Here is a 23,663-nt window from a genome sequence, read left to right as displayed (position 1 = left end):
TTTTCTAAGGTCTACTTCCCTCCTCTTTTTTTCCGAGAAGATTTTCGGTTCACCTCTTCGCTTCACGTGACGAAAAACACCTCATTCTATACAACTGAGGAAAACTGCAGTGTTTATGGGATGACTCGTCCGATGGGGAAAAAAGTGGACTAACATCTGTCACAGATGTTCTAAGATTTTTTTTTATTAGTGCTAAATGAGAAAAAGCGGCGATGCAGAAATGTGAGAAATCCAAAGCTCGTTATTGTTAAACAGACCGTAAAATCTCTGGGGAGAAGGGAAAATTCGCCAGGAAAACACAAATATACAATAAAAAGTAAACAAACAACAGGAAACGGCGATAATAAGACTAGCATAGGGTACAAATAAATGACTGATGTGAGAAGGTAACCAGTAGAGTGTGAGTTGCCGTGACAACTCCCCTTCGTCGAATCACAATCACAGATGCTAGCGCGTTGCTCATAGAAATTATTTCTAGACGTGGTCACAGCGACCGCCGACTCGGCCTCGCCGATTCCGAGGAAGAATCCCGAAGAAACTAGCGTTGAATAGCTGTAAATTTGAATTTCCGCATAACAACTCCGCTTCGTTGCTGCTCTCTGATCAGCTGTTTCGAGCGCACCAACACGAGGTTCCGCATCCGCGCTCATTCGAACCTCATTGAATGAATTTCGAACCCAAAGTGCTCCGGACAACAAAAAAATGACGCACGCAAAATCGCACGATGTCTGATTGTGCGCTCGACAACACGGATAACGAGGAAGTTCCGTCGGAAGAGGCTTCGAGGCTGAACGAGCACTTGCGCTTTTCCCTCAAATTGTGTTGAACTGAAAGAATTCGTGAATAAATTGGCTCCAGAATTATATTTGACAACGCCCGTGCCAGAAATAAGAAAACATCCATCCACAATGAACTTGCGGTACGTGCGCTACTCAAACGAACGAAAATAGCTGGCTGAGCGGTGGAGCAAATTGAGATTAATGTCCGTCCGTGTGATTGAGGTCAACGGTTTGACATCGTTGATTTCTTATAGAGCTGAATTCGGGCGGCGAGAATAGCGGCGCATATCCAGAAAATCCTTGGAGGAGGAAAAAAAACGACGACGATGAGAAATGCGGGCGGGCACATGGAGTTCATAGAAATACACGACTTTATTGTGTCATCGTATTCTTAACGGGGGCCTAATGTCTGCCTTTATGTGGATTCCCCTCAAGTAGAACTCATTCGGTCTCAACAAAAAAAAAACTCAAAGGATTACATCTACGGGTCGGATTCGCTATTAAAATGTCGTGTAAGTGCCTCTTAAAAAGACACTTATACTGGATTCGGACGAGGATGACCGGGTGAACTGATTCTGTCAGCGGGAGAAACGAGCCTCTCTAGGATACTTGGGCTTCGTCATGGGACCTACATGGAAGAAGTCGTGTGGAGCCTCGAAGAGGTTCTCTATTCTCATCAAACCGCTCACGGAAGAAATCAAAGAAATCGCGCGGAAGCACCGGTGCCAGTGGTCCTGAGCGGAAGCGGCTGTGGATGCTGGATACCAGCAAGAGTTCTATCTCCCGTTCCTCAAGTGAATCTAAGTGGTTTAGGACCACTACTAATTCTTAGTATAAAATAACTATAAAAATAACAACATAAAATTACAAAATAAACAAAAATAAATAAGAAAATAATAAAAATAAATTAATAATAATGAAATAAATAACAATACATGAAAATAGTGACAAAAATAAATAAACAATAATGAAATAAATAACAATATATGGAGGTAATGATAAAATAATAATAAAAATTATATTGGATAAGTGCTAATATACGGAATATGTACTATAAAAATGAATATGAAATAAACATAAACAAGTAAATAAATCAATAAACAAATAACGTGCACAAAATAGATCCTTTCATATTCAAAGGATACTCTATGATTTCTAGAGAGAATTCTAGAGAGAATTTTAGAGAATACTGCGTAGAATTATTGCCCATTTAAGAAAAATTACTCTAATTCTTTTTTTTTTGTGACGTATTGCGTTGTTATGTGAAGAAATTGAAAGAATCCTACATCTGTCAAGTAAATAACACTAATGAAGCGATGCGAAATTCTTAAATTAAATTTTTCTTCGTCAGCCAAGCAAAAACTTGCAGAGAATAACAGACAAAGCGCCTTTCACTAGCATAGCTATATAGTTTGAAAAAGTTAGAAAAAAATCGGGCAGAAATTACCGTAATGATTGGGTTTTTTTTACGAAGAAATGAATCCTTCAATGTGGACATCGATGAGAACTGAACAAAAAAGAAGTAGAAAAAAGAAATGAAGGAAAAAGAAATGCAACTCCAGAAAAACTATGTAAACCCCGGCTGGTTTTCCTGAAAACGAAAAAGAAGTTAGAAGAACGGAATTCAAAGAGTTTTTTTTTCCTGGAAGGTTCTTGAATTTCGTATTTATTTCTTAATTTTACTTATTTTTTATTGTTATTATTAATATTTTATTTTTGAATAATTCCTAACCTATAGTCATTGTGTAATGTCACAATGTTTCATCAAAATGTCTGCCGGCATGGAAATCTACCTATGGATGAGTATTTCTTCAGTGTGTTCCAACTAACCAATGGCCGAATCCACAAACATTCCCGGGAAGGTCTGAATCACACCAGTCTATGTTGACGAATTTTCCAGGGGCAAATTCGAATTTATCGAGCGGACGAAGACATCTGCGGTCTTTACGCCTTGAAAAAAACGTGTAAAATTTCCGTTTCTCCGGAAATTTAGATGTAGGGTAGTACTTCGCAATAACTTTTATTTTAACTTTTTTAACTTTAATTTCCAAAATTTCTCCATCCTTTCAATGGTTTCTACTTCTCCCCAGAAGAAAAAAAAACATTATCAGAATACTCTATTAATAATAACAAGAACACTAAACCACATAAGAAACTGCGTTATTAGTCTTTTCAACAATATATGTCGAATAATTTCTATTCGGGACCACATTTCCATAATTTCTCCACTGGGTAGGGAGGGGCTGGGATGGGGCTCAACTCAACCTTTTCAGCTGTTGAGCAATACCAACCTCTAAACTCAATCGCAACAAAAAAAACTGCTTGAACTATGCCCCTGGCGGGATGGGACCCTGCTAAAAGCCGCTTAAAAATCGCTGCTGCAGAGATATTAAACTCAAAATCGAAAACACTCGCATTTCTCTTGCTTTCATTTCCAGCTGCATGTAATTAGAGACCTCATAGCCTGTTGTTATCTCAACTGAATAAGATAGATTTACTATTCTATGTAAGATTCCGTTGCTACACCTTAATTTACTCGTCAGTAACACATTGTTATAAAAAAGAAATACAAATCCGATTTTCCCTCTCAAACATTTCCTCCTCAACAGAATACCTTCAAAGGGAACAGATAAAGGGATAAATAGCGACCAGCATTATCGCAATTAAATAATTATACTTTATATAACTTCATATAATTATAATATTAAATAGTAGGTACAATTATAACATATTTACTTATTAAATATTAACTGCTAAATATCAATTAATTAATTAATTACACTATATTATATCCATTATACTAAGTTTCGTTTTGGCGAAAGGAAATTTCTCTGCTTTTTTCCCTCTACCTTAAAAGTTTCCTGGACTTCTATCAGAATCCAAAAAATGAACACGAAGGGCCCATATCCTTTTGCTCCCCACAACACATGAACTCACTTCCTCAACATGATCGATCTATGCGGGTTTCCACCTACATTCAATGCATTGGGTCCCTAAGAGGTCCCATCATTCTCTACTCTAATCAACTCTGGCCGAGGGTGTTCACTTAAGATTGGCAAAATACTTATCGGGAGTACATACGTAGCTGATTAGCGTCGATCCCTGCTAAAACAATTAGGAATGCATCCATGGTTTAAAAAATGAGTGCTTATTCACTATTAATGACTTTATTCCTTTTGTAATACTCCATGGATTATGGGTTATCCATAAGATTATCCTTATATAGCTTTGGGATTATATATAAATAGGAGTTTTAGGATTATATACAGTTCCTTAACACTCTCCTAACATCAATACTTAAAGATACTGCGCGGTGTGTAGATATCATTCGCCTTGGATGACAATCTGCAAGATCGTGGTGGTTCAGGAACCCCGCCAGGGGTCAATAAGACTGGTCAGTTGGTTTTCCTGCTTGGAATTTCTGCGTGGCGTACTTGGAGGAACATCGGGATAGCTTGGGAAGGAGAAAGGAGGAGTTTGATGGGGTATGCTTGGCGTCAAGGACCTCCACCTTGAATTTTTAGGTCTTTGGTAGGGAGGAGTTTCAAAGAGGGTAAAGAGAAAACTAATAAAATTTCACTGAAACCTCAGTGGTACAAAAGGGGAATAAATTTGTAAAAAACTTCATTAATCTTCTTATCTATCTTTTCTGAAGCTTTATTTCACATGAAAGAATGTTTGAGAGATTAAACCCGAGTATTTGCCTCACTTTCAAGGCTACGACGAAGTCGAGTAAGCCAAAAAGTAAGCCAAGCACATTGTGTAACCAGTCTTACGACCTGTCTCAATTAAAACCAGCAAGGATCTACGATTTGTCACGCAACTGAGGTGATTCTTTCAAGTTTTTGAATCCATTTCTACGTGAATGAGCGTCATTACGTTGAAATTTATTGACGATCGTCATTGCTCTTTACGCGGAACCTCACCGTGAATTCGCAGACGAAATGAATCATACGATTTCAAGCACTTCTTTTAGTACCTGAGGTGAGTGTACCGTAACATGACACTCATGTGACTTCTCTTACGATTTTATTTTAAAATATTTCAAATATTTTTGACCGGTAGGAAATTACTCCTAGATCCTTAGTTCCTCATATTATCGATTAAAATTTAGGGACCGCAAAATTCCATTTTCAATCTAAAGCAGCACATCGAACGCATGCCATTTTTGAAGAAAGAATTCGTTGGTCTTGTAAAAATTGATTTTCTGAAAAAAAACTGAAAAAAATGGAGTGCGATGGAGGTACTTCTTTAGATTCACCCCAAGTTCCACCTCTAAACTTTATTAGAAAATAATTAGGAGGTTTTCTTGTTGAAAGAAATATGTATGCCGGTAAAAGACCTGTGCCATGAATGATCAGCAACGCTATACTCGGTCCACAGGGTTAAGGTCCCTATCTCACCTCAGGTGAATTCATTCAAGGGCACTCGTCTAACCAGATTGCTTCGCTCCAGGATAATCACCCGGTCTTCTTTTCTTTCACATTACGCGATTGATGAGCAGGAAACAGATATGTGATACGAGAAATATAGACAAAAATATGTGGTATACATTAAAAATAGACAAAAAATGGATACGACAGATATCACGGCACTTTTTAATACTTTTCACTGGTTGCTGGTATAGCCTAACTGCTTTAGCGACCGTATTCGAAACTTTCAGGAAAAGTTACTGCAATATAGTACAATATTTTGGCAAATCCTGCGCAAAACTCTTCATCTTTCCCTTGTTTTTCTCTGTTTACTTTGGAGCCTCTATTTATTTACCCTCAGCGTCCCACGCATACCTTCTTATCACTTCGGAAGCCGGAAACCCAACTAAAAGTACACCAATGTGAAATTTACCCATGACACCAGCGGTACGATTTCTAAAAGATTTTTTCGATACATATGGGTGGCTAACCACCTGTACTAAAAGTTGACCACGCAAGAATGTGGCTGCTGAATCCCTGGAAAAATCCACATACGCATGTGTGCAGGGCAAGTACAGATACATCACACAGTGAACTCAGCGATCTTGGACGTGAGAGGCTCTTACGGAAACAAATGAAAAGTGGTACAATTATCAGAAGGGACGGTAAGGACTAGCCCCCAGCCGATGGGTTGTTCTTTGAGTTCGCCTATCGATTGAATGCTTTCTGTAGGGTGATGAGGTGCTTAAGAGGTTAATTCTTGATTCCCAGGATCCAATCTACGTCCAGTGATCTTTAATTAGTGACCAGAGCGTGGAGTCTGAAATCCATCACGATTGTTTTGCAAAATGTTTTGAGCAGAAAAAGAGATGTGCAGTAGGATAAGGGACAATTCTTATCCGCGGGATAGAGGTCCCATCACTTTAAAATAGTTGTGACGTTTATTTGTCTCCGTCAGTCTAACGAAATGCTTCCACTTACAACCCAAACGCTATTGAAGAAAACGGATTGGGGAAAACCAATTTCATAAATGGATGTGGTGGGTTATTAGAGGTTTTTTTTTGCAAGTCTTATACATACTCTAACGATTTTAATACCGAGGAAAGGAAGGAGGCGAAGAGAACGTGAGTAAAGGACAGGAAGACTTGTATCGGGATATTAGAACGGAAGTGGCGGCAGCCTTTTCGCGGTTACGCCCTGCATTGGCCTCTTTCGTGGAAATTCTTTTTTTTTTAGGGAAGAAAAACATTGGCGATGGACATGAAAGTCTCCCTACCGCAGCCGAACAAGTACTCACAAACGGAAGGCTGCGTTATTATTCTTTAGTGGTTCAGAACAATGTCTCCTTCGAACGAAAATATGATTCTGCAGCTGCAACACGGAAAAACTATTTTTTATGGTTTAGAGAACAGTCGTACGTGACAAAAGTATCGTTGAGGAATGTTTGCTCCAGTGTGACAGTGATAGAGACCCGATCGTGGACTTAGACCTCTTCTTCAAGACAAAACAAACCTATGATGAACGTGATTCGATGTGTTGAACGAAAAGTTCGAATCGTCCACATCATTTCAAAGACCCACATGAATGTATTTGGAGCTTAATCTGAATGCATCTGATGTCGAACCAACGGCGCCGAGCACCGTCTGCAGGAGAGCTTTGCAGGAGTAAAACAAAGGAGAAATCAGTAGTATCGAGTTTGATAAGCTGCACACGAGGTTGTTAAATAAATTCATTGGCTAACATTTCGGCTATATCGCCTTCTTCAGGGCTTGAAAAGGAGGATTCAATCTACAATTTAAACGACCAACCTCTCCACAACTAAACTGATAAACTCCACGCCTATTTTCTATAACCAATTTAGCGACTACACTGAATGCTCACCTTAGATCGGAGACGCCTAGCATAGGTTGCTGACTGATCGAGGGCGAATGGTTCGAATGTCACATTTGGATCGGAAGAACCATTCGAGATATGGCGCGAGTTCCCACGTTATCGACAGACATTCGCCCTTGCTGTTCATTTTGGGGTTTTTGGCTTGGATCCAAAATGCCTCCAGCGATTTTCGAGCCAACGTTTTAGATTCGTGCGCTAAGATTTGGAGAAAAGAGAAAGGAGAAATCAATAAATAAAATCTTATGAAATAAAAGCTCAGGAAAACATTGGAATGAGCGTAATGAAGGATTCGTCCAAAGAAATGGGGTCGGAAAATTCGTGAGTAAATCGCAGCACCGAACGCGCGAGAGGAAGTGGTATTCACGCCTCTCCTCGCTGTATTGCATAAATAGAACCAAGTAGTCTTACCGAAACCTCTCCCTATTTTCAACTCCACATCTATCTGTGACTATCTCGGATTCTGACTGCGAGGTATGAACCACGGAAGGGAGTATGAGAGCTTTCAGAGCTTCCAAGCCTTACCGTACAGGTTGATCTTCCAGTGGCTAAAAGCAGCCCTGTTCCAGGAACCTTCAGCAGAGCGTATGACATCGTTGATAGGAATTGACGGTGACAAATCTGACGAACACTTTTTATTTTGCAAAAATGAAGTGATGGAGTGTACGCAGGGTGTTCTTAGGATTGTAGAAGCTAGTCGAGATAGCACCTGCCTTTCGTCGTCTACTGACTTACGACTAATGACTCGAAAAATGTTTTCGTTACCGTAGAAGCGAATTTCAGCATTAGTCGAAAGGTGTGCGCATATTTGAGCACAATAGGAAACTGCTATCAAGGTGTACCGTTATTACACAGCTCTTCTAACACCTTTTCATCGTATCCATTAAAAAGAAGGTACGACAAGGTAATACTATATCGTCGAAGCTGTTCACGATTGTCCCACGGTAGATTATTGAAACACTTGCTTAGGAAGAGAGGTACACAAGTTCAGAAAGTTGAGAACTCTCTCTCTCTCTAATACCCATAATGCTGGAAATTCCTCTCAACGCATCGTTTCGCGCGCAAAATCGTTCTCCCCTCGAAAAGCATCGCTGATCGTCACCGATTTAAACGAAACAGGAAACAGATAAGAAACGTGCTATTGTTATTATAGAAGTTATTATGGAAGTTCCTATAGAAGCACATTGTTGATTTTCTGCTATGTGAAAGCAAACAGCAAAGAACATTTTGTAGTTCTTCTGGTTGCTTTCATGTTATTGAAACTACATCACGTGAATGACAATGAGCCCCTAACTATGGTGCACTTTCTAGAGGAAGTGCTAGAAGAATGTTGTAGAAAGGGGTTACGAAAAGTAAAAATTGTAGCAAGTTAAATAAACAAAGATATGAATTAAGCAAAATTTAAACTAAGGGAGATAACAGCAGATATGCCTACTGAACATATATAGAGGATAAAAACGATAAAATCATTTGCGTATCAAAGTACTAGGGATGCGCTAACGCTTTTCTGCAATTCTTAATCGTTGGAGATTTTAGAACGCATGTCGGTCTATACAATGACTTGCAGGGTCAGTCCAAGTCAGTTTTATCCAGTTTAGTCAAGTGTATTTTTTTTATCTAGTTTTATCTTTTTAGATTTTAGAACAGGATTAAAACCAACTCTTTTTCGAACGGTTTTGAACCATCGACCGTGTGCCTACAACGGACTTCTAACCGACTGCGGTCACATCCGCTCCGAATATTATATATATATATATATATATATATAAATGTTATAGGGGCGGGTGTGGTGTAGCGGTTAGAGGTTCCGCTTCCTGCACGATCGATCGGAGGTTTGAATCCGTCCTAGTGCTCACAAAGCCTTTCATCCCTCCGGGGTCGATAAATTGGTACCAGACTTGTCTGGGAGGATAAAAGCACTGAATTGACACATCGGCTAGCCACCGCAAGTCATTGTATAGGCCAGATACACGTTCGTCAACCCCAAACGATTCTAAATTGAAGTGAACGTCACTCTCCCGACACTGAACCAGAGTGATCTGGGTTTAACGCACTTTTTAAGTTCACCTGCAAATCGAATTTCTCCATAGCAAATCTCGTTTTTGAACAGAATGTTTAAACCACGACAGGACCCCTCCTCTAAGAAGAAAATGACATAAAGATGTCTTGAGAATCTAATTACTTCACACAATCCCTTTGTAACCAGGAGCCAAAAATCTCGCAAGTAGTTGCATTCACTGAATAATGTTGCTTGCATGAATAAAAAAATAGGAAGCAGTCACCTGTAGGCACGAAATGAGAGAATTAGAATACACGTGGGAATTTCCCAATGAAAAATGACCTATCACATGACAGCCATGAGAGCATCAATGGAAAAGCTCTCTTTCAATTTTCATGTGAGTCACTTCAATTTGTTGATGCTGCCCTAGAAATCGAGAGTGAAAGGGTTTTTTTTTCGCTTCAGTGTACGAGTACGTTTCCATTATGCACACTTGCGAAGGATAGATTTTTCTGTGTGCACGAATAGGAATGTGTGATACTTTCGGTAAGAAAAGAAACGAGAAGAGAAAGGGAGTAGTTTTCTGGCATGAACAGTGGGAAATCCTTCAAAACACCTTCAAGGATATTTTGAATTTTCGATGCTAATCTTATAATTAATTTTTACCACTCAAATATAAGGAGCACCAAGAAATTTCAGGAACGGCAACCATAAACTGACATAAACACTAGTAGCAGATTATTTAAAAAAATTCGTTATGCCATTATTTGGAAAATTCGTGAGGTAAACGGAAAATTTACCATTCTTTTCGGGAAAATTCTGAGCAAAGAGCACGTCGCTAAGATTTACTGAAAAACTGAAGGATCCCTGAAAGAGTCGGCAGAACATGAAGAGTGCAATCACGGATTTTGACGCACTGTGCCTACAAACCAAAGAAATACGTGATGTAATCGAAATACCTTTTTTCTACCGGCAAAAGGCACCTCTAAGTAAAAAAAGTCCTAGATTATCCTATAAGTCTTTTCCCACGGTCATCGGCGTCAATTCTTAATCCAAAGCAATCAGAGTCCTAGGAAATCAAAAAAAAATCCAAAAGAATCAACAATTCAAAAAAAAATCTAAGAGATTCAACAACCCATTATATCGGTGGGCTAAACCCATTGACTATTCTGTTGGCTACATATAGTGTTGATTGGAAAATCTTTGTTGTTGAATAAAAAACAACAATAAAAAATCAGAAAAGCTGAACAGAAACCTATGCGACAACCTAATATTACGGAAAATCTTTGCGTTAAACAATCTATAAATTACATAGTTGTTCTCTTTTTTTTAGCAGTAAACAAGTCCAAAGACGAATGCGGGCACCAGTTGGAAAACTTATAGCATAACGTATATCCATTAAAAGCTGAAATGTCAAATGCTAGCTGAAAACATGTTGTCCGGATACCACACATTAAAGTAAGCTGGCAGTGGATGGATTTTTTTTTTGGAAAAGTTCGGGAACAATGAAGTCACGATAGAATTGTTTTCTGAGGGGGCGCAATTAAATTTCAAAGTGGTAAATTTACTGAGCAAATACACCTACCCGACGAAGAGAAATGACATGAAGAAAAGAGAAGAGAAGAGAAGTGATGAGGCTCAAAATTAGCTCTCGTATATCCTCTTTCTTATTTTATTAGGCACCGATTTTCCTCCATTCCTTCAAAAAAAAACGTGTGGAGCTGAAGGCAACTGTCATAGAAGTTTAATTTTTCAATATTTTGCATTTCGTGAAAATTTTGTAATTATAATTACCACTTATATTTTTGTTTATAGGGCTAAAGTAACGAACTAAAGTAACAAGATACATTACGGAAACAATAATATTACAGTAATAACTTCATTCCATCTCCAAAAAATGGTGCTAGAAACAAGAGCAAAGTATTGGGAATAACGGGGAAGATCAATGACTATCACTAGTCTCAAGATCAATATTAGTTGCCCAATAACTGTCATCCTTTTCCTATAAAACATGACAATTTGGAAAAAAATCTAAAGATCATTTAATCTTTGAAATGGTGAGTCTCAATATATTTTACCATTCTGCTGAGAATAAAGGGGAGAAGCTTCCAATATATTTTATTATATAATTATATTCGAAAAGAGTTATTTCTAGACAACAAGTATTCAAGACGACAAACTCATTTTTACAAAGAAAAAAATCTGATTTGAATAGAAAAATCATTACGACAATGAGAGCATGGGTTTCTGATTCAGTGGAACAGTTGACCAGAGCATCGTGGCAAGCACCGTGGACAAGGGCCTACACTGAGGAAGTAAGTGAACTATTGGAACTAGTTCTGGATGTATGTTTTCCACTTTGCGATTTCCCCTCCCCCTCCTCCTCCTCAGAAATCTCGAAAGGATTAGGAGGTTAGCGAAAAAATGAAAATATCGATCGCGAAGGTTTCCACGGTCGTTGCCTTCAGGCGATGACCTAGCGATTGACCATCAACATCGATACGCATTGATATCACCTAACGCTGGACAAACAATTGTTTGCTGGTTTTGTTCTACGCCGTTGAAACCTGGACAAATCCTTGAAGCGTAAAAATAGAAATCTCATCCTCATAACCCTAGAAAGTTTTAGCGACATCCTGAGAAAAATTCCTGCATGGCGAATATACTATAACTCGAAATCACTCTCTAACTCTGAAGTCCTGACGGTATGGCAGAATGAACCTAGTCAGACCAAAAGAGATCACGGAATCTAGGCGACTTGATGGATTTACCCAGAAATATCCAAATATTCGAAATATCAGAACATAAAAGAAACAATGCTATATTGTAAAAAAATATTTTGAAATACTCATATTATTCTTATTTTTTAAAATTTTTTTAATATTTAAAAATAGAATATTTCGAGAGATGTAAAAAATATGAAAATATCGTCTGACAATAAGTGGAGTGTTGATCCGGATATCCGCAGAAAAGAACGAGAAAGACGAAAATGCGAGAAAACAGGAATAGAAATGAAATCCTACTACTCTCGAAAAAAAACACGATAAATACAGTAAGATAGCTTCATAAATGTCTTATTTAAGATTTTTCGTACTTTTTAAAGTGGATAGCTTTAAGTGCAAAATGTTAAATTCTGTCCTACCTATTTAATGATTGGATAGCGTTGATAAAGTACATAGGTATGGATTATTTATCTCATCGTGCTGAGAGAGCACTTAAAATCCTGTAATCTTAGCATTTTATATGTAGATCGCTTCGGATGGGTTTAAAAACAGGAACGCAAGTGTAAATATTCGATGAATTTAAAGAAATATAACTAGAAAGTGGATAAATTGTACAGTGGAAGCACTTAAAGGGAAAGACGATGATTCTTACGTCATATAATCAATACCCGATGGAAGATCCTTACGTTAAATAATCAATAGCCTAAGAAAACGTCTATGTAGCTAGATAGGAAAACAGAAAAAGGATTCAGGAAAAGAAAAGTGAGATTAGACCGGTATGTAAAATAAAAAATAAAATGTTTATTTAAGAGTAGTAAAAAATAAAAGTAGCAAAACTGAAAAAGATCGGTAGGTACGTGATAAACAAGCGAAGAAATGACTCTCCCCTTCGTTATTATTGTGATCTATCGATCATCGATTTTTGTGATCTCCTCATATGAACACACACATAGTGCCATCTCAAATCTTTCAACCTCCTTGGATTGTTTTGTATAGAAATTGGAAAAACGTCGCTGTTCTCCAAACTTTGATGGTCATAGCTCCCCAAAATCTCAAAAAAAAATAGCATGGGAGTTTTTAACGATGTTACGATCTCTACTCGCTGCTAGGATCAAAAAATTGGGAATTTTTCTGTTTTTAATTTTTAGAAGAATTTCATAATCGTAATTCTGAGGAAATCTTAATAAATTGATCGAGGTTTGCCACTCTTTTCACGTAAAAATTTCCCTGCACTAAATATCAATGGCATGAACACGATAGAACTGCAACTCTGGATTTTATTCCTTGAGAAAAGTGCAGGAGTCGAAGAGTAGTGGAGAATACATTGAGAATTAGTGATTCAGACTTGATGGCACTTAAACATCCTCTCCAATGTCGTCGTTAAGTGAGCGAAGAACAAAAACACCTTAAAGTGTCCTTAAACCATAAAGTCGGTTCTCCTTCATGTTGTCTGGAGGAATTCACGGATAATATGTCACGATCAACCGCCGCCCAAAAAATCCCAGAATGTTCTCCTTGAAATACGCCACTAAACCAGTTTTTTGATGTATTTCAAGTGTTTCGGAGGATTTAACTTCATTCCCATGTTTTCTGGATGGTTTTCCTTTTCCTCAAAATTTCTTCTGCAATATTTATTGCAAAGGATGATAAAATATCTTTTTTTCACAGTTTTTTTCTTAAAAATAGTGTTACCTTTTATTTAAAAAAACTGTAACAGTGCACTGTACACAAAACATAGAGCAGCCATTTGTAAAAAAAATGACAAAAGCTTGAAAAATTAGGAGGAGGAAACATGCATACATAAGCACATCGGATCAATGCAATTTAATTTATGGTGTAAAATTGCGTGAACTGTTGCGTACAAGGCGATAGAATTTCAGACAACGACATTTCATAGGACAAAGTCAGAAGAGGGTCCTGACACGAGAGAGATCTACAGTAGATTGTCAGAAGTACACAATGGAATGTGACAAGGAGACCACAGATCTTGAGCTGAAGGCATTAGTGTTGGTAGATCAAATATACGGAGCGGATGCGACAGAACTCTACAGCTCTTTGTTTGGACGCTCCCACACCAAGTGCCCTCGTTTTGCGCGCAGCCGCGACGCAACCGCGCCGCAACGAGCTCGTGGCGCGGTCGCTCAGTGCAACGCCGACGAATGTTACGGAAAAACAACAGGGGAAATCCATATTAATACTATCAGAATGTAAATTTTGAATTAAAGTCTTTGAGTGAGTTAGAGGATGCAAGAACGGAAAAATCTTCACAATATATACATGTACAAATTACAATGTACATATATTCGATCTAGTTCTGTCATCCGCCGGTAGTACCTCGTGTGTCGCTTTAGACATATCCTGCAACACAAACAAATTTGCAATGCGATTTGAATTATTACTCAGATCAACCGTTTTAAAGATTATTTTCTTAAATTTAGATATTGGGCATTATTCATGCCACATTTTTGTTTAAGTTTAGGTTTCAACATATTCCAGACCACTAAAAGTTCTAAAGCTTATGATTTCCTTATTAAAATGGGATGAGACCTAAGAAGAAAGCTATTCACATGATAATTTAAACGTTCTCGCGTCTTGGAACCTTGGCATACTTCTGTCTTTGTTTTTTAAAACTGTGCCTACGAGGTTTTCAGATTGAACCTTTATAACCCTGACATTTCGGCTTTTTTGCCGCCTTCAGAGTCCTAAATAGAGGTCTATTGGAACAATCCTACGTCCATTCCGTCGGGTGTTACACTATCCCGAATCTTTCGATAATCGTTTAAAGGCATCACTTCACGAATCTGAGGTGGCGCAGATTTGAGGTGGAGTATTCTTATGAGGGATAGCAGATTATGGAGAGGGGGTGATTACGTCCGTCTCTTCCTAAATGCCGTAAAAAATGGCCTGGAAGATGCGGCGCCGCACAAGACTGGCGTGCTCCAGTCGAACTCCCTGTAGAAAATTGTGCACCAGAACGCCCGAAGCCGTATCTCCCGGGCCGTTTTTTACGGCAATTAGGAAGAAATGGACGGAATCACCCCCCCTCTCCATAGTCTACCATCCCGTACACGAATACTCCACCTGAAATCCGTACCACCTGAGATTCGTGGAGTGATGCCTTTAAGGTAGTGAAAATGGGAGCCATATACATTGAAACTGGTCCTACGTAGGGTTTGATAGAAGCTCCTGCAATTTTTAAAAGTTTTTCAAGAAAAAAAACGCACACTTTGTACTCGATTCTGCTATAAACCAATATTCTTTGCCAAACTTTTTGTAATCGGCAAATTATTGCTTTCATTATCAGACGGTGAAGACTAGATAATTTTACGGAAGCCAACAGAAGCTGTTTTTTTCTCCGCAAAAGAGGCTTATGTGAGTACTTTATCAATAACGTAAACTTTTTCGGAGTCTTCCGCGGTTTTCAACGGAACGAAGTAAGCAATGTCAAAAATATGAGAATAGAGGGCTCGAAATTTTTTGGAAAAACCGGGAACTAATCATTGGAGGCTAGAACGGCTATTTACATGGGCGAAAATTTGCGTTCCTCATGAAACCAAAAACCTGTAGTTCGACTAAGTCAGAAAAAACGCATGGAATTCATTTTATTTCTATTTATTTTTCATAATTTTATCTTTTTTCTCTCAAGCAACTCCCTTTTCGATGGTTACTCCAGCTTTCCTTTCTTCACAATACCCTCCGGAAAAATTTCGTAGTTCCCAGTCGTACATGGGCATTCACTTTAAATCCTCAGCGTTTTTTTTTTTTGAAGTTTCTAAAATTTCTAAATTATCGGTTTTTCACAATTTCTAAAGAACATATTTCCGTTTCACTAAAATTACAAGAACAGTTACAGGAGAGCAACAAGAGGTCGCAACTTTAATTTTATTCCCTATTTTTTTTTCTTTTTTATTTTGTTTTCGAAGGTCATGATTTGCACTTTTTTATGTGGATCTTCCCGTTTCACCAAAATTACAACAACAAGTCGGAAGATACTCGGGAGGTTCACATTCGGCCTTCACATGGGACATATGATGCGGGAGACTACGACACCCGCGTGATATAATTATTGTAACCATAATTTCCTTAATTATTGTAACTTCTAGTGAGTTCTGTTCCATGCACTTTTTGCTTTATGGCACACCTGTAGGTGTTTTCAAATAAATAAATAAATAGATAATTACGTGCTGAGTAAACGAAAAAATGCTTGATGTATTTCTTCTAAAATCTCGTAAAATCACAACCACCTCCCAAACAAATCCCCAAACATCAAAAAAATCAACAAACAAAAATACGAGCCTCTAAATAATTGTACAACAAAGTTTCTCCTGAGAGCATAACTTGTGCTAGATCGCATAACAAGTATAGTTTTGAGACAATCTTCTTCTCTTTTCAAAATTTAAAAAAAAATGCCTTAGCCCTAACACTTCAAAAGAAGGAGTCGGCTCATTTCTCTGCAGGCAGGGTAAAATATAGGACCATGAGAGCCTAATTCATGTGGTAGACATCATGTAATGCTAAGCGTTTTTAGTCTGCCAGATTGTATTCAGAGATTTTCGTTCCCTTTCGATGTGAATTCGCTGGCTGACACATATCGTATTTATCCGATATTGTAGCTATATACATGTTTTTCTCAAAGTTTTTGTATCTGAAATTATTCACATTGCTCATGTCTACAATATAAAGCTGTGATATTTAGGTCGATATTTGTACTTTGTATCGCTATTAAACAAAAAAAATTATTTTGAAAATTTTGTAAAATTAAAATAAGTCATGTCAAAAAACTGTTAAAAACTACTTTCACTTTTTTTAATTATGTCTAAACACCAGTTTTGAAGTGATATTTAAGAAAAGCGGATAACTGAGACACTAACATATCAATATTTAATTTCCAGAGAAGAAAAAAATTTATTTAAAAAAAAACCTCGGTTTGTTGTGTTTTCCTACGATGATAGAAATGAAAGCTTCCTCCTACCTGTACACTTTCATCCTTTTGGTGAGTCAGACGTATTGTGATATTCATTTGAATAATCCGTTGTAGCATCTATTGTTCGACGACCGCTGAACAAGTCCGTAATTACGTACATTCGAATGCGTTGTTACGTTTTACAGAAGAAAACAATGGTGTAGTCGAGACAAAATGAGTCAAAGCTTGGTGCATCTGTGTAAGTGGCTGCGCTCGAAAGAGTGCTGTTGGAGGTAGCGGTTTTAGCGAACCAGATGGGACTCTCACTAGCTGCACTCATCTCTACAGTCCGAATGGTGCTAACGATGGTCCCAACACGATTCGAGCATTTGCCGCCTCGCTTCGAACGCAGCCGCTTACGCAATTGCACAACATTTCACGTCTTCTTTTCCCAACTGAGATATCTACAGAAATATATCTAGCTGGGTGACTATATACGGATAAATTATGATGGTTTTCCGTAAACCGAGCGAGAAACTATAGACGCTCAGAAATAAATGTTAGTGAGAGAAAAAAAACACGTAATTCAACAGCAAACTCACTACAAGAGCGGATCAGTGTTGTAACGACACGTAAGCGCTCGTTTAAATTCTGCACCATTGAAGTAAAACCAAATCCATGGATTCAATAAACTGTTCAGATTGCCAAAAAACATGATATATGTAGCAAATGTTGGATCTAAAAGTAGTGTTTTTCTTCTTCATGGTCGAAACCAGGGAATGTCAATGTTAAAAAAAATCCTCAGAAACTCATTCACTAATAGCCGGACCTGTTATCTATAGTTGTTTTTTCGGGACCTATTAGCCTCAGCAACCACCTTGTCCCGTACCCGACGCGTCTCTTTTACACTCGATGTGAAGGGTCTGTCGAAGCGGGCACGACAAGGTCCTGCCGCGCTTGTACATTGCGCGAGCTTTGTGGCCCGCCCACTTTTCCCACTATAAAACCCGCGGTTCCGCATCTCGTTATTCATTCGAATGTCCGTGGATTTGCACTTGATTGGTTCGTAGTGGGAAGTTGGTTACGGCCTCCTTTCAAGATTGTAGTATGTATATATGCGTAGAATGAGATGAAGACTGAGTAAATAGACGGCGTGTACTCCATGCAGTCGAGTACACAGGAGCCATAAGAGAGTGGCCATGGAATTCATATGTATAGTTCATATGTATAGCAATATATGTGTGTGTTGTGAAGGGGTTCGAGGAGACCGGCCCCCGGCGCTTGCCAGGGAACAGTTAGTGGTATCACACAAATGTCAGAGCGTACTGTACGAGCCGGCATAAGGCCAGAGTAGGTGTAGAACATAGAGAAGTGTGGTGGTAGCTTTAGGGCCTTCCAATAAGTGTTCCGTCGAGGCATAGCGTGAACTATCGATGCCGGACGCAAGTCTACTTGCTACCGTTTCCACGTGAGGATGAACACTAGCCTTGACGATCCGCACTCATCGCGAGCTCAAGGGGAGGGTGTGAGGGGAAGGCAGAGTCCCATTGGCAGTTCTTCACGGAACACCACACATCAATGAGCCTCCGGAAGTGGACTCGGGACTCGGGACTCCTCCCAAAAATCTGCGACACATATGTTGCATAGAAATAATTGAAAAGTCAACAGTACATAAACATACAAGACATAAAGACTTCCAGGAAAAATCGTATCAGAAATGCATGGGTTTTCTCTCTGGAAAAGTTTCGTAGCCAATCAAAAGTGCGTACATAAAATAATTCAAACTTTCGCTTCTAATTACATAAATTACTGGAGATTTCCGTCTCCTTGCTGCATGCGTTACTGGCTTTAGCGGTAGAGAATTACTTCTTTTCCTATGCTACGGTGCCTTTTTTCAGTCATCTTCTCCTTTCTCTTATATCAAACTGACTAAAATTCAGATTCTTCTGTTAGTTATGAGATCAAGTTCATCAGTTTCTTCTTTTGGGTTCACTGAAGTCTCCACGAATCTTTATTTATGGCTTTAACTTTTAATAAAGCAATTTTAATCCACATATACGTAGAAAAAAAAACACCGCCCCGTAAGCGAAGAAAAATTTCATAAAGTGCTGCTGAAATTAAACAAAAAGTGGGTGTTATTTCCGAATGTAGAACTAATGCATATTTATGCAAACATTTTAGTGTTCTTACATTTTTTTTTTGCGAAAATCTCTTTCTCATTAAAGGACTGAGAATGTTGGGCTGATGAGCTTTTTTATGCTATGCATATTCCATCAGGCTCCACCCCAATTATTCTTATTCCATGCTTCGATTTCCTATCCGATTACACCATGGAAGAGCCGCTGCCAGGAAAAGTGACCACTCTCCACGCTGGGTGTTGTTTGTTTGTTTGTTTGTTTGTTTCTGGGACATCACGTCATAAGCAACGTTTTACAAAAACGTCGCTGCGAAGGGAAGAAATTATAAATTCATGGCATAGTGTTGAGATTTCAATGAGAGGAGACTTGGGGATGGTTAGGAAATTCTCAGAGTCTGCGATTATCTATGAAATAATGAAAATATGATATTTAGCTCCTGCAAAAATGCAAATATACTGCGATAGTATACAGTAATAAATTAGCGTTAGAAACACTAACAAAATCAATTCATGGATCTCCCAAAGTCAGCAAATCATTGCCTGCAACAACGAAGGGAACTAGGATTTTTTATTTAAAAAAATCCTAGGTCTGCTCTAATGCCTTGTTTGATTCGAGTTTTTTTCGGAGAAATGCACACCAATAAGTGATTCTTTTTATCTCGAATAAAATGTTTCGGCAAAAAATTGTTTTTTTTTTTGTTTTTTACAGTAGGGACCATCAATTAAACACAAGTCTTAGCAGGTTACATGGTCGGCTATTAGCGAAATTTATGAGATGGAGGATGAAAACCCACTGATTGCTGCAGGCCACAGCGCATCGATGACCGATGTGATACAAAATGGAGCCCATAGAATGAAATTACCAGCAACTATAGTTAGCGTAAGTTTCACCGTTTGTACACGCCGTCGATCTAATTCCACACATTGAAGGGTTGCACCTGAAATGGGATACTGTAACGGGTGTGTGAGGAAAGATGCGAATACGAAGGCGACCGAAAAATTCTAGTAATCTGGGAAAAAGTCTGGGGTGAAAATAAAGATACTCTTCAAAAACTATGTACAGATCTACGCATTTCCTCGTCTTTCCAACAAGGAGCAGAGAAGAGGTCCGGTCTGCATTTACACAATTTATAAATAGAGCCAATGAAACAGTGAAATTTCACCGTATCAGATTATTTACTGATATTAATGGAACTGAGAAAATTTTTTAATTAGGGAAAATTAGGAAATTACAAAGTGATAAAAAGGTGCATAGCTAAAACATTATTATATTCACTGGGGAAAAATGTTTCCTGCTTCCGTCATTTTTTAAGGACGTTTCTAACCGTAGAAAAATTGAAGTTGTCCATATTTCCAGTCATAAATTCAGAAAAGAAGGACTCACCATCAATATTTCTCATTTTTTTATATTCAACCTATCCTAGGACGGGAATCCACATAAATTTCTACTTGTACCAGTCTATTTTTACAAAAAATTAAACGAATTAGTTTTAAATTCTTTGAATTGTTTCGAATTTCCGTACCTTTATGGTGAACTTGCATTCCTGCTGTCGAAATCGATAAATGTCCCGTTTTTCTGAAATTGTCCATATTTTACCGGGATAATTCATTGAATTTTCTTTGCAAAACTCACCCATTCGCCTGAAAATGACTCCCGAACGATGTGCTCTGCCATACGGCCTTGCATACACAGAAATACAAATATCCGGCTAGTGCGCTAGGCAGAAGCCAAACCACCGTGTTGAATACCACAACGTACAGAGCGTACTGTAAACGACTTACTTCGTCCCGTTATATTGCTTGAAAAAAGGAGAAAAGGGTTACTGTAACTATTTTCGTTCCAAATCACCTGATACGGGCTTGTGTAGGTCCCAACACAATCCCCGTCACGTTTAGCGAATAAGACAAATTGTGGAGTGGAGAAGAGTAACGCTAACGCCCACGCAATCCCCGCATACAATGCAGGACGTTTATAGGCGTTCGATTTCATCGACGCTAATGGTCGACAGATCGCCTAAATTCTCAAATTTTCTAACATCTTGTTTTTGTTTTCGTTTTTTTTTGTTTTTTTGTTTTTTTCCCCATTTCCAGGAAAAGTGATTTGATAGGCTGGAATGTTTAGCGCATTGGGAAAATAAACTTATAATACATATAAACTTTCTGGTAAAAACATTGAGACCGGAAAAAATCCCTTTGGAATCCGAAAAGTTGAAAATCAGAGAGAGAAAGAGGAAAAACTTCGTTAAAATCCAGAAAATTTGAAATCACAGAGAGAAAATTTTGAAAAATAGCGGTAAAATTTGGAAAATCCTAAAATCGCGAAAAGTCACGTCCCTCTCACTTCATCTCATAGATATGCAAAGATATTTTTTTTCCTTTTCTTTTCTAGCATTTTTCCTCATTTACCACACATCTCTGGAACATGTAGGAATTCCGGATGCGATTGTACGATATATGTCCACGGACGAATAGAATTAGCAAAACTAAAATAAAAAACTACAGTGTCGTTGTTTTCAGAAGGAAAAAATCATCCCATTCATTCCACATCTTCTTCTTTTTTCTTCTCTTTCAATGTTTTAGTGCAATAAAAGCAACCACAAAACAAAATTTCAGCCGGATATAGTCCTATAGTGAGCTTAGAAACTCCAGGAAGAATTTTCTCTTCCCCGGTGAAGGTGGGTACTTTGAAAGCAGGCCTTCAGTTACTATTTGGTAGAAAAACAGTTGGAAAAAAAACGAGAAAAAAAATCAAGTGCCTGTCTCGTTTTTCGGAAGGATTTTTCCCTACATACATACATATTTCCTTGAAAACACATCAATTATTTACGCTCCCAAGAAGAATAGACGCATAGAACTTCTGGATTGCATTGTTTTCCCAAGTTCCTTGTATTTGTAGAGAGGAAAAAAATCCATGTCGTTTTTGTTATAGAAACGCCGTCAACAGGAATTCATATGAATTAGTATGGGAACAATCACAGCGTGTTTGTTTATAGGTTCCGGTTGATTTTAATTGAGCATCCAGAGCGAGCTCCGGAAATAAACATGTTTTGCTGTCTTGCGATAGCGATTCTTGTACGTACATATATGAGGAAGAATTCCCTTGCCGGATCGTGTACACGTGAAAATAAGAGAAAGAAAAAATCACCTGAAATCGATCAGCGCTAATGGCGACCAGAAGAAATGAGCTCGCATACATTGGAATCACCTGGAAGCGAAAATTCATCAAATCAGTGGCGTTTTTCCTGGGAAATTTCGCGCCGAACCTGAAGGAATTTCACAATTTTACACAGCATATCCGGACCGTGAAAAATCGGTACGGTAGCGGTCATTGCCATCGTTGGGATCATAGTGATTAGGGCGAATAGCAGATCCGCAGCGCACATATGCAGCATTAACATCTGAAAATGTGAACCGATGCACTTAACCAATCGATAATTTCTGGAGAAAAAAACCTACATTTAACGTTTAAAATCAAATCCAATTAATTTATCTATTGAACTAAATTTATTATTATTATTATTATTATTATTATTATTATTATTATTATTATTATTTATCCTTCCGATTTCTAAACTTTTGAACGGAATTGAATTTTGAAATATTATTCTTGGATTTTGAGATTAAATCAACATTAACATTTGAAAATGCGAACCGATGCACTTAACCAATCGATAATTTCTGGGGAAAAAAATCTACATTTAACGTTTAGAACCAAATCGAATTAGTTAGGTTGTTGAATTATATTTATTATTATCATTATTCATCCTTTCAAACTCTGAATTTTTGAACAAAATTAAATTTTGAAATATTATTTTTGAATTTTGAGATTAAATCAAATTGAGCTCGAAACTCAGCGAAACTTCCTGAATTTTTTTTGCAACACAGGAAGTCCGCCGTAGAGAGGAAATTCGCGAAGACGATATAAGGATTACCTGCACAGGTGTGACTCGTTTCCGTCGACGTACGATATTATTTTTCAGAATCACGAATATCAGCAGACAATTTCCGATTAATGTTAGAAGAATTATGATTAAATGATGTAGAATCATCCATTCGACCGCAGGTGGTTCACCAATATCAGCTGATTGTTCACTTGACATCCCGAGTAGAAGCTGAAACATTGAGAAAATCCGCTTATTATACATCAAAACCTTCTGTTAGAAGCATTAAGACCGGAAAAAAAATCCACTTGAAATCCGAAAAGTTTGAAATCAGGAAGAGAAAGTGGAAAAGTGTTGTTAAAATCCAGAAAAGATGAAGTCAGGGAGTGAAATTTTCAAAAAAATAACAGTAAAATTTGGAAAATCCTAAAACTAGGAAGAGAAAGCGCATTGTTCTATTTTTAATGTAATTTTGAAATGAAAATCAGAGGAAATAAATATCATAGAATCGAATATCTAATCAATCGTAAAATAAAAACTAATCTTTGTTTCTGTTCTTTTTTCTTTTCTATCTTTCCGCTTGTTTTTTTAAAGGGATTTGCTTGTGTTTATCCTTGCCCGCATCCTCTTTGGACGACTTTTAAGACGATAATAAATAGATAAATAAATAAAATAATAAATAACTAGGTAAATAAATTAACGAATAAATAAGTAAATGTAGCTTGTTATCACAGTCAGCTCAGATTTACGTCCAACATAACCGCGTATTTTAGAGGAATTTTATTTCGCGTGAAATATTTTTGGATCATTAAAAAAATAGTAGGAACCAGAGACACTTTCCCACGCTGTACTGCGATGTTGAAGTGACACATATATGTGTGCATATGTAACAGACAAAGAAAAAAAAACAATTGAAATCAATTTAAATGGTTATCTTTA

At 37.8% G+C, this 23,663-nt stretch overlaps 1 protein-coding gene across 2 annotated transcripts; it reads right to left on the bottom strand.

Moving 5' to 3' along the window:
• Positions 1-16,785: 16,785 nt before the first annotated feature.
• On the bottom strand, positions 16,786-22,964 carry RB195_004234 (uncharacterized protein; the record flags this gene model as incomplete). Of its 2 annotated transcripts, none has more annotated exons than XM_064181031.1 (9): positions 16,786-16,861; positions 17,309-17,444; positions 19,638-19,781; positions 20,367-20,419; positions 20,477-20,610; positions 20,693-20,857; positions 21,989-22,048; positions 22,107-22,241; positions 22,776-22,964. In XM_064181031.1, 9 exons carry the CDS (start codon positions 22,962-22,964, stop codon positions 16,786-16,788), a joined length of 1,092 nt encoding a protein of 363 aa, XP_064033255.1. The 2 variants fall into 2 exon arrangements, with proteins under 2 accessions (XP_064033255.1, XP_064033256.1); XM_064181030.1 differs by having other exon boundaries at positions 22,776-22,943.
• Positions 22,965-23,663: the final 699 nt, after the last annotated feature.

The sequence above is a fragment of the Necator americanus genome, chromosome I (assembly GCF_031761385.1).
Source record: "Necator americanus strain Aroian chromosome I, whole genome shotgun sequence".
Classification (NCBI taxonomy): Eukaryota; Metazoa; Nematoda; class Chromadorea; order Rhabditida; family Ancylostomatidae; genus Necator; species Necator americanus.
The sequence above is the reverse complement of the archived record's forward strand: the minus strand, read 5'-3'. Positions and strand labels throughout refer to the sequence as shown.